This window comes from Syngnathus leptorhynchus, chromosome 18 (assembly GCF_054491065.1).
Source record: "Syngnathus leptorhynchus isolate UIUO chromosome 18, UIUO_Slep, whole genome shotgun sequence".
NCBI classification, from domain to species: Eukaryota; Metazoa; Chordata; class Actinopteri; order Syngnathiformes; family Syngnathidae; genus Syngnathus; species Syngnathus leptorhynchus.
In genome coordinates, this window is record NC_141212.1 from 6,527,859 (window position 1) to 6,541,577 (window position 13,719).

Below are 13,719 nucleotides of genomic sequence, written 5' to 3' on the forward strand. Positions count from 1 at the left end.
GGAATGTTTATCCAAAACTCGAGAATCCTTGAAAGATTACCAATGGGCTGCTCAAGGAGCTATTAACTTCCTCCACAATGCCGAACTAACGTTTTTATCAGCTCCTGGTGGTTTTCTTGACTGCACGGAGGAAAAAACCCAAACCCAACAAGCCATGGAAGCTCTCGAAGAAGGATTCGTTGCCCACATCCAGCATCTTGTTGAATTGGTGCCCCGACAAGTCTGCCTTTCCTGTTCAAAAACTCAAGATCTGCACATTGGCATTCTGAGCCAGTTGTTAGTGGGAAGAGCCATCCTGGAGGCTCAGGCTCATCTCAGATTGGAGTCCTTGCAGAGGTACTGGCTCTGTTATCACGCCTTGTTTTCCTGTTTGTATGTATACTTTTTTAAAAAATAAGTAACAACAACTGTGTTTTAGATGTGAGCTTCGCCAACAAAGCCATAGGATTTGTCACCAAGATGTACAAGAGCGTCTTATAGAATTTGAAGCAAAGCTTTCCACTTGTGTAGCAAAGGAAGTGACCTCCTATGATAAGTGTGCTGCGCAACACAGCCAATCCAAGGTAATGGTAATTAAAATAAATTAAAGATGTATTGCCTCTTTCAAGACTTTCAAAGATTATTTATTCTCTTCACTAAAGGACTTAATGGTGGGTGTCTTCGACCTCGCTAGGCAGATTGAAGAATTGAGAGAAAGATGCCCCATGCAGGGATGCGGCATTGGAAAGGACGGGGAGCTTAGCGCCCTCTGGCGGCGTTGGGTGTCACTGCGGCGCGGTGTCGGGCTACTGATGGCACAAGCCGATCAAAGAGTCGAAGAATGGAAGGATATCACAGTTAGTGTAAGTTGTCTAGATTCCAGGCCGAAGTTTCTGGCTGTTTCTAACCAAATAATTTGGTTATTTTGCCACATGAGAAGACAAAATATTACACACTTGTTTCTTTTTTTTTTTTTTTACACAATATCTGTTCTCCATTTCATCACGTCATCCAATTCCTTAAAATAAGAATTCATTTTTCTCCTTAACACAGACTCATTCTGTTCCATTATTTGACAAAAAGTCCTTGCAGGAATTCAATTTAGACCTTTTTTTTTTCCTTGGCCTCCATTTTCTCTTTTATCTTCACTCTGAAAGGAGCTCACAAAGGATCTGTCCAATCAGAAGGTTGAGCTAAAGGGTATCCAGGACAGCATGCTGGAGAAATCTACTGAGAGTCCAGCTGAGCAAATGCAAGCTCTTCAAGAGTCTGTTGAGGAAGCTGAAAAGAAGGTTGTGGATCATATTGAAGAGCATTCTCAATCATGTCATCATTTCTTAAATTCTTACAATATTTATTTATCCATCTAAACTTGGCTTTATCACAGCTAATGGAGCAGAATGTGTCAGTTCAAAAAGTGACTTGTCAAGTCACAGAGTTGATTTCTGGCCTGGAGCAAATCAAATTATGCCTGGAGCAAAAAAGCTGGACTCTCACCGAGGCACAACAGGCTCTCAAGGTGAGCGAGGACATTTTTGGTGTTGGCGTAACTACAATGGAAGAAACTTGACCACAATCAATCAAATTGTTCCTCTGTTCTCCAGCACGTGTGGGACAAGTTAGACTCATATCATAGTCGCTTGATGCTCCTGGAGAGTGAGGTGCAAGATCTTGTGGAGGAACAATCGGACCAAGCTCACCTATTCATGGACCAACTGACACGACCACTGCGGCTTTACCAAGATGCCGTGCAGATGGCAGAGCATCGTACAGTTTTCCTGAACAAGGTCAGCCATGGAGTCTTCTGGAGAGAGTCTCGACCAAATTTCCGAGTATGTCTTTGGGAATTTAAATTAATTTGTGTCTCATTTGTGTTGTAGATCCCCGCCTCCCTTCAAGAACTTGAAGATCTCTTGTGCGGCGCCACCTGTTGGTTCGACGAAGCCCAGGCATGGCTGAGTACTCCCTGCTCTTTTCCGACATCCAAAGACCTCCAGAATCATGCAAAGTCACTACAGGTTAGTGACGTCAAGCATTTATAAAAACAGGAACTTAGACTCACTTTACTACTACAGACAACAAGCCTGTTCCATTTTGTTTCTCTTTCAAAAACACATTGTCTTTCTTTTATATCTCCAGCTGGTCCTGGATGACTCGGCAAGAATCAGGAGCACACTGAAAGATTTTCGGCCAGTGTTAGCTGAGATTTGCGCTGTGTGTGATCTCAGTGCACAGGAGGAGAGGATGGACAACACGGACCAACAGGTTAAAAAAATGCAAAAGAGCATCCAGGAGCTGATGGTGCAGCTCAAGCGGGCTGTTGAGGTATACATTGGAAGCTTGGCCAATTAAGCCACCATACTTGGTTTCCAATGTCTATAGAATCAAATTTGAACAACCTTTTCCAGGTAGTGGATGCCTTGGAAGAGGAGCTTAAAACCTTAGAGGCGAACGTCCCAAAAATCAGAACTATTTTATCCTCCATGGACAATTCCAGCATCACAGTGAAAGAGCATCTTCGAAACCAACAGGTATATATATATATATATATATATATATATATATATATATATATATATATATATATATATATATATATATATATATATATATATATATATATATATATATATATATATATATATATATATATATGGCTTATAATGTATATATATATATATGTATTAAGTATCTTTGTATCTATATATATATATACGTATGTATGTGTAAGTTTATAATAAAGATCTTGTACGACCCACGTTTTCTCACGTTCCACTTTACTTTTTCAATTTTTTATTTGGATTGTAAAGGTCATCCTGGACAATGTCCACTCAATGCAGAAGACATTAGAGGACATGGACAACTACAAAGGAGATTTACGTCTCCCGCAGGAAACAAAGGAGAGTCTTGTGGTGTTCTCTGGAATAAAAGTTCTCCTGCAGGTGCTGGGAGAGTTGGAAAATCTTACCCAGCAACAAGCAATTCTTCTGGAGGTAAATCATGAATGCTATATTTAAAAAACAAAAAAAATGGGATTGTTGAATTTACTGCTGGAAATATTTGGACCTAAGGTTGTCCGAAAATATTTTCAATCTTAATGTGTTGGTCAATTCTCCCCCCACATTTCTCAGGCTAAAGTTTTGAAGAAAACTTCAAGTGATGGTCTTGGCCTCAAACCTTTTGCAGATGTATCAAACTTGGATGGAGCTCAACAAAGATACTTAATTAAGGTAACACAAATTAAGGCATGATTGTGTTGTATTCAATTCACTTTGCTCTTATCACTTAAAGCAAGAGGCTTTTGAGGAGTCTAGTTCAGAAGACGATCTGGATGATGAGAGCTGTCACTCGTCATCATCTGACACACTAACATCCAGTATTCCTGAGGTAAACGTCCAAGAGATGTTTTCATTCCAAAATAACAAATTTGATGAATTCAACTACAGTACATGCTGAGAGCAGGCTGTGTGAGATTTGTCTATTGTACTGTCACAAACAGCTGCTTTGAATGGACCACTTCTCAGTACGCATGCGTGTACACACACACACACACACACACACACACACACACACACACACATACATACACGTACACAAACGCGCACAAATAAATAAAATGATTGTGTATTAGGACCCAGATGACACATTGTATGCTTCTGAGGTGCAAAGTGATGACATCATCGTTAAGGAATTATTGCCTGATGCTAAGGTAAATAATATTTTGATTGTGAAGACAATTTTTGTTAGAGATAGACATATAGATACTTCACTAAGTTATATGTTTGTTTTTTTTGGTTTGTTTTTATTACAAAACATATTACCGCATTTAGCAGTGATTTTAGTTTTATGAAAAACTACCAGCAAAGAGATAAATTGTGTTTTTGATTTTTTTTTTTTTTCTTCAAGGTCTTCGCCACCGTGTCTGCCCAAATTTCTGAGCCAGTTTCTGAAGGGGAGAAAAGATCAAATAGTACCGAGTCGTCAGAGTTTGATTCCAAGAAATTTCCATCAATGTCTATCATGTACAATCACCATTACATTTTATAAACAGTGCATTCCAAAGTACAATCAATGTTTTAATGAATCCATCATCTCCATGTAAGATTGGCACGGTCCAGCAAAGATGACATGGAGCAGCAACGGTGGAGCCTGCTTCAATATGAAATTTTTCAGAAACTGGAAACCCTCCAAAAACTTCAGGAGGAGCACCAGAGTCTGAAAACCTACTCCGAAGTTGTAAAGGTGAGCAAGTAAACAAAACTGAAAATTTCATTTCAAAGGAATCCCAATCATTTTTTTATATCTATATTTTTGATAGGTTCCGGAGGGAAAACTGCGGTTAACTGATTCAACTTCAGCTGTTCTCCAACATGCAAATGAGTCAGTCGCCATGTTGAGTAAAACAGTATGTCAGACTACAATAAAATACCAATTGTTTAATCATATTGTGTTTATCAAAAGGCATGACCATGTGATATTTCTTAGATCTCTACAGATGATCCAGAATTTAAGGAGAAATTATTTTTGGCTACACAGCAAGTTCTTCAATGCATGGATGCTTTGACAGACTTTCTGTTGACTCCCAGAAGTGTTGAGGATGAGGAAACCCAGCTAAGAATATTAAAGCATGATGTGAATAAGATCATTTTATCTTCATGATTTTGTGGGTTTCAAGTAGAACCTCTCTAATGGTCTCCTTTGTTAATTTCTGTGTAGTGTGTATCAATGGCGCTGCTGAGTCTATCGGGCCTGCTGCATGATGTTGAGGCAAAGATCAGTCCAGAAGCAGATGTTCTGAGCTGTTTAATATCGCTGCAGGAATGTCTGAAAACTGCCCAGTTAGTCATCCCCTATTTCAACGAGCTCTCATTTGACTCTCTCGGTCTTGAAAGCCAACGTCAGGTAATGCTTCACAGATCTTAATGTGTGTGTGTGTGTTTTTTTTTTTAAGTACTTGTGACCTTTAACACATAATTACCAACTTGGTGGGCCTAAAATTGAGTTTTTACCAGCCATACTTTGTCTAAATTATATTAAAATGTCAAATGAGTTTAGATTGACATTTAAAAAGATTGTGTTGCAGAAAGTTTGATTTTAATCCTCTATGAGTGTGTTTCATTTTGATGTTCTAAAGATTTTGTTCAATTTTTGTGATACAATATATTATGATCATTTCTTTGCTGTATTTACTCACACTTACTGCTTGGAATAAATGAGGGTAAGATCTTTAAACACTTTCCACTCAGGAACTCTTCTCAAACCAGTTATGTTTTATGGAGGAACTACAGCTTGGTCATCGGGAAATTTTCCCTAGTCAAAACGAAAATCCCACTCTGGAGGTAATCTAATGTGATTTTGTATTATTGTTCATGATGTGTCATTTATTATCTTATAATGGATTTTGTGATACGTTCTACTTTTGAACTACAAATAAATATAACAGTATAACGACCAAAATTACTTCATAATAGCTCATGTAGGTGTAACTTTTAAAAATAAGATAAATAAATGAATGAATGAATGAATGAATGAATGAATGAATGAATATTATTTTTTCCTTAGGAATGTGTCCTTGGCAGACATGTGAGCAGAGGTTCAGGAGAAAAGCTCATGATCCAGAAAGCGACTCACTCCTTTCTTCATGGAATAAGAATCCTACTGGATCTAGGTGAAGAATGCATAGCTGAAGGGCAGAAGAGACCCGTTCAAAATATTAACCAACTACACATAAGTCGCCAAAGAAACCAGGTCCTTGCCTCCTTCATTACATTGATTAAATTTTGTTATGTTTGACTAATGAAGTTATATTGACTGTTTTCCCATTACTTTTTACTTCATCTAGAAGTTCCAGCAGGTTCTCGGAGCTCAGCTGACTTTTCTGCAACATCTATTCCATCGAAAGCCAGAAGCAATGCGGGGTCAAGAGGACGAGCAAGCACAGCTAGAAGTTCGGGGCAAAGATTTGCTACAGCAGTCGCTCCAGCAGGAAGTGGCATTTCAGTGGAGACTTCGGGTCTGTTATTCCAAAAATATTAGGACATCAAATTAAATGACAAATTAAGCAAAATTAAATTTGAACTATTCAGAGATGCTTGTTGTCCGTTTTCTATTTATCAATATAAATATTGGGTGTTGGACCTGCTGCAGGAGTGGAACCGCTGGGAGGATAATTGTGCTCAACTGGGAAGACTGCTGGACAAGCTTGAAGTCTGCATCAGCAGTACAGAAGCAGAGGATGACGAGGAGTCCCACATACAACGTCGTCTACATACCTGCCAGGTAAGTGAGCAGCCATTGTGTTTCAAAAAAAATATCATGAATCATCCAAAATGTCTTAAGGTGTAGAATGGCTTTATGTTGTCTACATGGTTGAATTGCATTTCACTTATTTTCATTTTCCCGTTTTCCTAATATTTTACACATCATTTAGTAATTACAATTTACTGCCGCTGCTGCCCAGTGGCCCTGCTGTTTTATGACCAAATAACAACAGTTCGAATTCTGGCATAAAAACTACTGGTTGAGAGCAATGTTGATTCTCGCTTTCCATGCAGCAAACTTTGGTCCAATTGGAAGCTAACAGAGGTGCCTGGGGACAACTCTTGGATCAGAAATGTGAGCTGCGGACAGATCCTTCATTTGGACAATCAATCAGACAGACAGGGGGTGCTCTAGAGCTGCGATGGCGAAGCCTCTGCACCCGCATGGAACAGGAGATCCGGCGCTGGAGTAACATCTTGAACAGCTGGGTCAGGTGGGCTAGTTTACAATTCTAGGATATCCTGTTGTATTGTTTTTTTTTAAAATGATCTTCTTAACTCCACTTTGGTGTTTGATTCATTTCGGGACTTCGATTGTAACTCACACCACACTTACACTGTATCTAGCGGATTTATCTGGAACATGCATGATAATCACGCAGAGTTAAAAGAAAGTTATGTTATCAGTATTAGACCTTTCCTCCCACGTAAGACGGAAGAGTCATGTTCTGCTTCACTAACTGAACTGTCTATGTCCTCCCCACAGATTCCAGACTGACTTTTCCTCTGTCAGTAAATGGCTCCTTGATGCCAACAAACACCTGAAGATTTGGTCAGAGCTCACCGATAGCTCTCATGTGAGCCAGGAGAGAGTTTGCAGGGCTTTGATTGGATTGTTGGTAAGATTCTGATTGCTATTAAATACATGAATTCATATGCATTTTGTCCATCTTAATAAAAATAAATTATTTTAATGACATGGAAAGAAAACAGTATGTACTGCCCCATTCCCATTAGCGATATGGTTTCCTAAACATATATTTAAATTTATTCTAATGAGCGAGCAAATATAACAAACAACAAATATCATCCTGCAGGATTTCCCAGTAGAGATGGAGGTCATGTCGGCTCAAAAGGAAGCTGCCTCCAGGGAAGCTGCACGACTGCTTCGTCTGAGGGAAATGGAATGTCCTGGCTTGAGAGGGTGTCTCACAAAGATGGAGGAAACCTGGTGCAAGATCTCATTCAACCTGACAAATGCACAAGAGCAGTTACAACAGGTAAAATGTTAAAATGGCAATTTAGGAAAAAAAAAAAAAAAAAAAGAGGTTTTGGATGATATTGTTCAGGTCAGGGAGTGAAAATCACTTATGTCATAATTGTATTCAATACTTAAGTTTATGTTGATTGTGTAATCAGAAGCTGCTCCTGATGTGGCCACCGATGAAGCTGCTGACTGATTTGGAGGATTGGCTCAAGAAGGTGGAGGTCCAAGTGGAGCAGGAGCAAGAACAAGTCCACAAGGCCACAGACGCTGCTCAGATCAGTAGAATCCTGCAGCGTTACAAGGTACTCATACCACCTCAAGCCTCCATCCTTATTCTAACTGACTGCCTTGAAATTTCTCTTGTATGCAAATTCCATACAGATTTACAGGTATAATTTTGTTTCAGGCATTAAAGATCACTCTGGTAAATGGGCAGCAACTTCTGGAATTCCTCTCCCAAACTCGTCGTCAGGTGATGGGAGTGGACGTCCAGGCTCATCTTCTTGAGCAAACAATGTACGAGGAGAAGCTTGGTGCCCTCAGACAGCCGTGGCTTCACCTACAAGGGGCGCTGGCGAAGCAGGTCACTTTCTTTCTGGATGCTTATTTGGCTTATCTATCTATCTATCTATCTATCTATCTATCTATCTATCTATCTATCTATCTATCTATCTATCTATCTATCTATCTATCTATCTATCTATCTATCTATCTATCTATCTATCTATCTATCTATCTATCTATCTATCTATCTATCTATCTATCTATCTATCTATCTATCTATCTATCTATCTATCTATCTATCTATCTATCTATCTATCCATTTATTTATTGATTTATATTTGTTTGTTTGTTTGTTTGTTTATTTATTGTGCATAGATAAGGAGCTGTCTATATGATACTTTACGGGGAACTTGAATTGCTCTTTTTAAGATTGTCATGATCAAGTAGCCATTAGTTGTCCTAACACAACGCTCACTTCATCTCATGTCCTGAGTGAAGCGAATAATTTTTTATATTGTTTGCTGTATTAAACGATTTATTCTTTGCACATTGGATTTTTTTGTGCAGATACATGAAGCTCAAGAGCTCCAGCACTCCTGTGCTGCCAGAGAAAAGCTGCTGCAGCATCTCCATCAGTCACTTGAACAGCAGAAAAAGCATCTCAATCAGTGGAAATGTCCGACTTGTCAAACACAAATTCAAAAGGTTCTTCATGAATGGGAGGTATGCAAACAAGATGCAAGTCCCAACTTATTTGTGCCTCGCTTTTTCACGTTTTACTCTGATCGGATATTCTCGATTTATTTTTTTCTTCCAGACTGTTGTTGGAAGAATAAAGGAGGTGGCTGCAGCTCTGCAGGCGGCGAACTCCACACGTGTGCTTGTTGAAAAGGAGCATCCGTGTGATGTCGTTTTTTGTGACCAGGCTGAGGCTGTCAGTCTCGCTTGTGAGGATCTTAGTCTGCAGGTAGGAATAGAACATAAATGTTAATGATGAGGTTCAAGGTTGAAATGTACAGTATTTTGGAACAAAAGATATCCTGGCACAATAGTATATTAACTTTGCATTATTTGCAAGATTGTAGAAAATTAATTAGTCTGTCATTGGCCTAAATTAATAATAATAATAAAATAATAATAATAATAATAATAATAATAATAATAATAATAATCAAATCAGCAGCAATAGGCAGCTCACCTGTGACCTCAGTGAGGCAAAAGGGATGGATGGCTGAATTCAAAACAATCAATTTTATATGTATAATAATAAATTAACACATACTGTGATCAAGTCAGAAAAATGAGTAAGACCGAAACATTTCCAAACACAGGGAGAAAAAAAACCCCCAAATGACTGCGACCTAATTCATAATTATGTTGTTGTGCTATGAATCCCACTGAATCATTATTTAGTGACCTCTTTGTGCACTCAAAAACCAAAACCACAGTTGACAAAATAGAATTAGAAATAACAGAAATCAAGTCAAGTCAAGTCAAGTTTATTTGTATAGCCCTAAATCACAAGCAGTCTCAAAGGGCTTCACATAGACAATCAATTGACAATTATTCTCAAAGCATCCCCTGATCTTGGGCTCCCAAAAGGGCAAGGAAAAACTCAAAAACCCCTACCAGGGGAAAAATGAGAAACCTTGAGAAGGGACCACAGATGGAAGGATCCCCCTTTCAGGATCACCAGGCTGCAATGGATGCAAAGAGGGCACATAAAATACATCATATGGAAATCAAAAAGTGAATGTCCAGGCCAAAGCGAAGAGCTGTCGGAGGTGCCTTCGATTGTCCTGGCAGTGTCCTCTAGGAGGGTATTCCGCTGCAGATCCCTCATGCTGAATTGGTCCACGAGAATCTAGATAGCCGTCGTCAGCTTGGGTGTCACCTAACCACCTCCCCAGCCGGGGAGGGGTGGGGGGAGTGGGGTCGGGGAGAGGGAGCAAAAACAAACTCCAGCCGAATCGGCTACTACAGGTTAATTAAAGGCCACATCATAAAAATACGTCTTTAAACGTGTCTTAAATATTTCTACTGAGGTAGCAGTTCTAATATCCATTGGCAGGGCATTCCAGAGCTCTGGAGCCCGAATAGAAAATGCTCTAGCCCCTGCAGACATTTTCTTGGCCCTCGGTGTCACTAAAAGACTAGCGTTTTGCGAACGAAGGTTACGAGACGGAACATAAGGAACAACTAAGTCGACGAGATATGAAGGCGCTAAGCCATGCAATGATTTATAGGTTAATAGAAGAACCTTGAAGTCACATCTTAAATGGACCGGGAGCCAGTGTAAATTGGCTAATATTGGGGTAATGTGATCAAATTTTCTTGTCCGTGAGAGCAGCCTTGTAGCAGCATTTTGTACTAACTGTAGACTTTTGATGCTGGACTTGGGAAGACCAGAGAATAATGCATTACAGTAGTCCAGGCGCGACGTGATAAATGCATGTATAATAATTTCGGCATCACCGGTCGAGAGGATTGGGCGAATCTTAGCAATATTACGAAGGTGAAAAAATGCTATTCTGGTTATATTCTTAATGTGCTTTTGAAAGGAGAGCGTTTGGTCAAATATTACCAAATATTAAATATCATCAAATATATCTATTCAGTTTGGCTTTGTGCTGATTCTCAGATCCGAGCTTTGGAACCAACTTTACAGCAAACTGTCAAGGAATGGGTGTGTCTGGAGAGGAATCTCCGGGAGGTTTCTCTGCAAACCAGCAGGGTTCACTCTACCATACAGCTTTATGGAGCACTTTTGTTGTCACTGAAGCAGACAGAAGCTTATCTGGAGCTTCTGCAGGTGATGTCATGACTCACAGATTCATGTCAATTTCCTTTTCATGAATAAAATTTTAAATGTTTTGGGATGCATGTGGCACAGCAACTCCAGAAGATGTGCAGTCAAGGGCAGATGCTCTGGGTAGACATCAACAAATCCCTTCAGATTCTTTTGAAGACTCTTGATGGTGGAGCAGCCCAGTTAATGAATGATCGAATAAAACAAGAACAAAAGCGGTCAGTAATATGGACTCACCGGTTCTTAATAACAAAAACAAATGCCTGGCTATTCTTTCATTTGAAACTTGTTTTGGTGACCCTTTTTTTTCTAACTGAAAGGTATCGACGTTTTTTTTTTTCTCCACATCCGCAGGATGAAGGAGTTGACTTGAAGTTATAAATTCAAACTGACTTTGTTTTGTTCCAGGTGGGAGGACATGTTGGAAAACTTGAATGAGGAACTCCAGAAGACTGACAAGACTCTTCCCCTCTGGCAAAAGTATAATCATGCCTTTAATAATGGCTCCCTTCAGCTGGAACACCTTCAAAGTCAGTTCTCCTCCTTTTCACCTCGACAGGAACCACAGGTCGCCGTCCACTCAGCGGAGGTCAGTTTACGCAGTTCATATTCATCGTCAAATTAATTAGAGAATTTTGAGTGGGGTATTTTGATTGAACAAACAAGTTTGATTATTTCTATTGACTAACAGGTGGACGGTTACTGAGGGCAATCAATTTATTTTAATTATTAGAACCTTTTTTTTTTTTCTTTCTATTTTTCATCCATTTCCAAAGAATGATTGAAAAACATGCTTGACTCATCATGCACTTACGCTGATTCAGAGCATGAACTCATGGCTGTTTTTGCCTCATTTTCCTGCGCTCCATCGATTCAACCTCATTTCGTACTGTCCACGTGCTGCATTAGAGGTTGTTTTGAAAAACAAGCTTGAGTGACATGCGCTCCAAACTTTCACATTTTCCACATCACAATATTTCAAAGAATGGAATTAAAACAGATATGAACATTTATTTTCCAAATGTGCCCCTTGTCAATAGTGTCATCAAATTATTTAACTCCTCTATCATTACTGTTGATTGTGTTGACTTTGGATCATCATTGCAAAGAAATTGCAGAATTATGCTGAGGACCTGCAAAACAGTGTGGCAGAGGTGTTGGCCTTATCGAAGCCTCTCATTGGATGTCTCAAACCACTGGTCCAGAATGTGGTCCAATCAGAGAGCACTGGGCTGTCACTTGAGGTCCAACTGCTGAATCGGGCGATGTCCGACACCAAGAAATGTCTTCAGGTATTGTCAGAAGAGCTATAGGGTCAATTGTAGTAAGTTAGCTAAATGGAAGTAGAAAATAGGTATTTGAAAAATTGCCGTGATCCATTCAAACCCAAATTGGATGATAGGAAGTTTTTTTCAATTAAGCTCATATGCATATTTCCTGAAAAGCTGAAATTTGAACGTATAAGATCTTGACTGTGAGGCAGATGCACTAACTCTATCCTGTTTCTTCCTACAGGAAGGTTTAGACAACTACAAACTATTTCACACACAGCTAGAAGCCCTTGAGCAGCAGACACAAAACCTTCTGCATGGAGAGAAATCTAACATGAATGACAAAGACATTGTGAAGGTTGGTTTGATTACTTGCTAGCGCGGACAGTTGCTTTTTCAAGTTTTAATCCACAAGATGTTTTTCATCAGCTATTAAAATGTTGTTTTATTTCTTGGCTGAGCAGCAGGAGCTGTTGAAACTTATCGAACTGCTGCCATCGCTGGTTGATATTAGCGAAATGAGTGGCTATGTGACTTTGAACAAGCAAGAGAAAGACAGACTGCAAATGCTCAGCAAAAAATGGAGCCATGGTGTGAATCACATGTGTTTTTTGTACAGGTGAGAAAGTTTAATCAACGTGACAATGAAATGAGGGAGAATAGGAGGATGGAATTCAATGCTCTAAAATAGCTTTTGGGACAAAAGTATCTTCCCTTTTTTATTTGTGTGAATGACGTTTTATCAGAACTCTGCAACGTGAGCATCAGCACTCTCAAGACTTTCATCAAAAGTATCAGGAGGTAACATTCATCCTGGAGGAGCTGGAGTCAGAACTTCCAAGTGGCTTCAATCACCAAGAGATACTTGCTGTCAATCAGGTACAAGGTTGCGCAAAGGGTGCCCAGATTGTCAAGAAGACATTTTCCAGTTGTTGTCATTTGTCATTTTTTGTCTCACCCATAAAGAGGCGTCAGATTAAAATAATTACTGGACACGAGCTTCTCCAGAGTCTGCTCTGTAATGCAATCAAGTCCCTGGAAAAGGAAAAATCAAAGGAAAGGTAGGTCAGAACAAAAAAAAATATATATATATATATATTGTAATGATGTTTAACTTTGTGGGGTCAGACACCTTTATCAATAAAATGAAGTGATTTGCCGTTTCCAGCTGCATTTGAGTTTTTGCTTGTTGGGTATAAGACACTGGATACGACCAAATTGTAGTAACTTGCAGATGTTTCCGGTCTTGGAAGAGCTCAATGTCCCTTTCCTTGATCCTTCTATAAATCCTGCTTGTGGTCTCTTGATATTTGAGCAGCCCAAAGATTATCAGTGAGGTCTAAAGGAAAGTTTTTTTTCTTTTCTTTTCCTCTGCTTGTTGGGAGTGCCAAAGGCTGTTAACGGTTGTAAAATGTGACCGGTTTTATGCTGATTTGGCGATTGGTTGAAGGAAATATGACTGTTGTGTGTGTTTTTCTTGCTGTTTTATTCGTGTTTTTATGTTTAAGTCCTAACTTTGAACTTTTGATTATAAAACCCTGATATCTGTTTTTACATCACAACTTAATAATATGACTTAATATTTGGTATATGTAAACCATTGCAATGTTTTTCTTGTTTTTGTTTTGG

The 13,719-nt window shown here is 39.2% G+C and overlaps 1 protein-coding gene across 4 annotated transcripts in view; it reads left to right on the forward strand.

Moving 5' to 3' along the window:
• The window catches only part of syne2a (spectrin repeat containing, nuclear envelope 2a), a 32,877-nt gene that overhangs the window by 5,517 nt on the left and 13,641 nt on the right, over positions 1-13,719 (forward strand). For 2 of the 4 annotated variants that reach the window (XM_085937565.1, XM_085937564.1), the window contains exons 8-44: positions 2-336; positions 419-563; positions 642-842; positions 1,137-1,271; positions 1,367-1,498; positions 1,584-1,766; positions 1,860-1,997; positions 2,119-2,304; positions 2,388-2,510; positions 2,790-2,972; positions 3,111-3,209; positions 3,271-3,366; positions 3,611-3,688; positions 3,886-4,001; positions 4,083-4,221; positions 4,298-4,384; positions 4,465-4,611; positions 4,696-4,881; positions 5,226-5,318; positions 5,542-5,727; positions 5,822-5,992; positions 6,127-6,258; positions 6,534-6,733; positions 7,006-7,138; positions 7,337-7,519; positions 7,659-7,808; positions 7,913-8,089; positions 8,578-8,733; positions 8,828-8,977; positions 10,652-10,822; positions 10,904-11,037; positions 11,228-11,408; positions 11,929-12,111; positions 12,335-12,448; positions 12,555-12,709; positions 12,837-12,969; positions 13,057-13,151. In XM_085937565.1, the coding sequence (XP_085793691.1) occupies positions 2-336; positions 419-563; positions 642-842; positions 1,137-1,271; positions 1,367-1,498; positions 1,584-1,766; positions 1,860-1,997; positions 2,119-2,304; positions 2,388-2,510; positions 2,790-2,972; positions 3,111-3,209; positions 3,271-3,366; positions 3,611-3,688; positions 3,886-4,001; positions 4,083-4,221; positions 4,298-4,384; positions 4,465-4,611; positions 4,696-4,881; positions 5,226-5,318; positions 5,542-5,727; positions 5,822-5,992; positions 6,127-6,258; positions 6,534-6,733; positions 7,006-7,138; positions 7,337-7,519; positions 7,659-7,808; positions 7,913-8,089; positions 8,578-8,733; positions 8,828-8,977; positions 10,652-10,822; positions 10,904-11,037; positions 11,228-11,408; positions 11,929-12,111; positions 12,335-12,448; positions 12,555-12,709; positions 12,837-12,969; positions 13,057-13,151 (5,606 nt within the window). The remainder of the gene's footprint in view (position 1; positions 337-418; positions 564-641; positions 843-1,136; positions 1,272-1,366; positions 1,499-1,583; positions 1,767-1,859; positions 1,998-2,118; positions 2,305-2,387; positions 2,511-2,789; positions 2,973-3,110; positions 3,210-3,270; positions 3,367-3,610; positions 3,689-3,885; positions 4,002-4,082; positions 4,222-4,297; positions 4,385-4,464; positions 4,612-4,695; positions 4,882-5,225; positions 5,319-5,541; positions 5,728-5,821; positions 5,993-6,126; positions 6,259-6,533; positions 6,734-7,005; positions 7,139-7,336; positions 7,520-7,658; positions 7,809-7,912; positions 8,090-8,577; positions 8,734-8,827; positions 8,978-10,651; positions 10,823-10,903; positions 11,038-11,227; positions 11,409-11,928; positions 12,112-12,334; positions 12,449-12,554; positions 12,710-12,836; positions 12,970-13,056; positions 13,152-13,719) is intronic. The other 2 variants (XM_085937566.1, XM_085937567.1) reach the window with 2 other exon arrangements.